The sequence below is a fragment of the Mizuhopecten yessoensis genome, unplaced genomic scaffold (genome assembly GCF_002113885.1).
Source record: "Mizuhopecten yessoensis strain PY_sf001 unplaced genomic scaffold, ASM211388v2 scaffold10525, whole genome shotgun sequence".
Lineage (NCBI taxonomy): Eukaryota > Metazoa > Mollusca > Bivalvia > Pectinida > Pectinidae > Mizuhopecten > Mizuhopecten yessoensis.
In genome coordinates this window covers 143087-145301 of record NW_018408590.1, presented here as the reverse complement: position 1 = coordinate 145301, position 2215 = coordinate 143087, and the positions used below count along the sequence as shown (strand labels likewise).

Genomic DNA, 2215 nt, shown 5'->3' with positions numbered 1-2215 from the left:
CCCGCCCCTCAGCCCTCAGGGGGGCCAGACCCACCTTTTATACAAAATTGGTTCCCCTTTTCCCAAGGATGCTTCTGACCAAATATGGAACAAATCCTTTCATTCTTACAGAAGAAGAAGTATTTTAAAGAATTTGCTATATTTCCCCTCATGGACCCCGTCCCTCAGCCCCCAGGGGGGCCAGACCCACCTTTTATAAAAAAATTGTTCCCCTTCTCCCAAGGATGCTTCTGACCAAATTTGGTCAATATCTGCTCAGTCGTTCATGACTAGTAGCGTTTTAAAGGAAAAGTTGATCGACGACGCTGCGGTATATGGCATTAAGCTCAACATGGTCCTTCGGACCAGGTGAGCTAAAAATATTGGAAAGTATACGTACAGAAAACAGAAAAATCACAATAATTGGAAAAGTTACAATTATAGTGTAATTAATTTTCAAGAGCAGTCTGTTTTTGGTTAATGATAAAGTTTGAAACAGTCATATATTGCACATTTGTATGTGTATTTACACTTCAAAATTCATTTTATTTAGCACGGTACCGAACTGATATCATGATATTTCAGATTGAGGTATTTCATAAACTAGGAGCATGTTCAATGCAGTAATTCAAATTTGCTCATGGAATTGACATTCAATGTTTTCACTCTCGATTATTTAACTTTCATGTCAGTTTACAAAAGAGTCAAAAGGTCAGAGGTATATATTTGGTTGAGTATTATTATTTGGCACTTCCACTGGTATAGGTATCTCCTCAAAATGTCAAATTCCTCAGGCATCACCATCAAGATCTGTCACCTTCTCTTGATGTCTTTCCAACAACAAATCTTCCATGATACTTAAACCCTGTAACACAGAGTAATGATACTTAGACCCTGTAACACAGAGTAATGATACTCGGACCCTGTAACACAGAGTAATGATACTCAGACCCTGTAACACAGAGTAATGATACTTAGACCCTGTAACACAGAGTACTGATACTTAGACCCTGTGACACAGTGTAATGATACTTAGACCCTTTAACACAGAGTTATGATCCTTAGAGCCTGTAACACAGAGTAGTGATACTTAGACCCTGTAGCACAGAGTAATGATACTCTGACCCTGTAACACAGAGTAGTGATACTTAGACCCTGTAGCACAGAGTAATGATACTAAGACCCTGTAACACAAGAGTAATGATACTTAGGCCCTGTAACACAAAGTACTGATACTTAGACCCTGTTACACAGAGTAATGATACTAAGACCCTGTAACACAAGAGTAATGATACTTAGGCCCTGTAACACAAAGTATCATTACTCTGTGCTACAGGGTCTAAGTATCATAACTCTGTGTTACAGGGTGAGTATGATTACTCTGTGTTACAGGCTCTAAGGATCATAACTCTGTGTTACAGGGTGAGTGTCATTACTCTGTGTTACATGGTCTAAGTATCATTACACCGGGTTACAGGGTCTAAGTATAAGTACTCTGTGTTACAGAGTAATGATACTCGGACACTGTAACACAGAGTAATAATACTTAGACCCTGTAACTCAGAGTAATGATACTTAGAGGCTGTAACACAGAGTAATGATACTCAGACCCTGTAACACAGAGCAATGATACTTAGACCCTGTGACACAGTGTAATGATACTTAGGCCCTGTAACACAAAGTACTGATACTTAGAGCCTGTAACACAGAGTAATGATACTAAGACCCTGTAACACAGAGTAATGATACTTAGACCCTGTAACACAAAGTACTGATACTTAGACCCTGTAACACAGAGTAATGATACTTAGACCCTGTAACACAGAGTACTGATACTTAGAGCCTGTAACACAGAGTAATGATACTTAGACCCTGTAACACAGAGTAATGATACTTAGACCATGTAACATAAACAATTGTTACCCGACCCTCTCTATAAATACATGTACATTTTATGAAACAATTTGGTTGAAAAACGTTGAGCAGTAAACCAAGCTCAGCAGATGACCATCATGTCAAAGTTTGAAGAATGATGTGAGTAATGTCAGAGAGCTCTACTTTTTATTATCAGGTAATAAAACAGTAGTTTCATACCTTATCAGTCAAATTTTACAACGATATCCCAGAAGGGTCGGGACCAACAGTAATAAAACTGTTTTTAAGGCCATGTCTGTTGATTGATAAGGCATAAAAACCAGTATAATGATACGTGTTCCTGTAGCATTTTGTAGTGCAA

At 38.3% G+C, this 2215-nt stretch overlaps 1 protein-coding gene across 1 annotated transcript in view; it reads right to left on the bottom strand.

Annotated features, from left to right (window-relative positions):
* Positions 1-312: 312 nt before the first annotated feature.
* LOC110460949 (PRELI domain-containing protein 2-like) overlaps positions 313-2215 on the bottom strand; it is a 31331-nt gene continuing 29428 nt past the window's right edge. The window contains exon 6 of the mRNA XM_021514180.1: positions 313-844. Within this exon, the coding sequence (XP_021369855.1) occupies positions 770-844 (75 nt within the window). The 3' untranslated portion in view covers positions 313-769. The remainder of the gene's footprint in view (positions 845-2215) is intronic.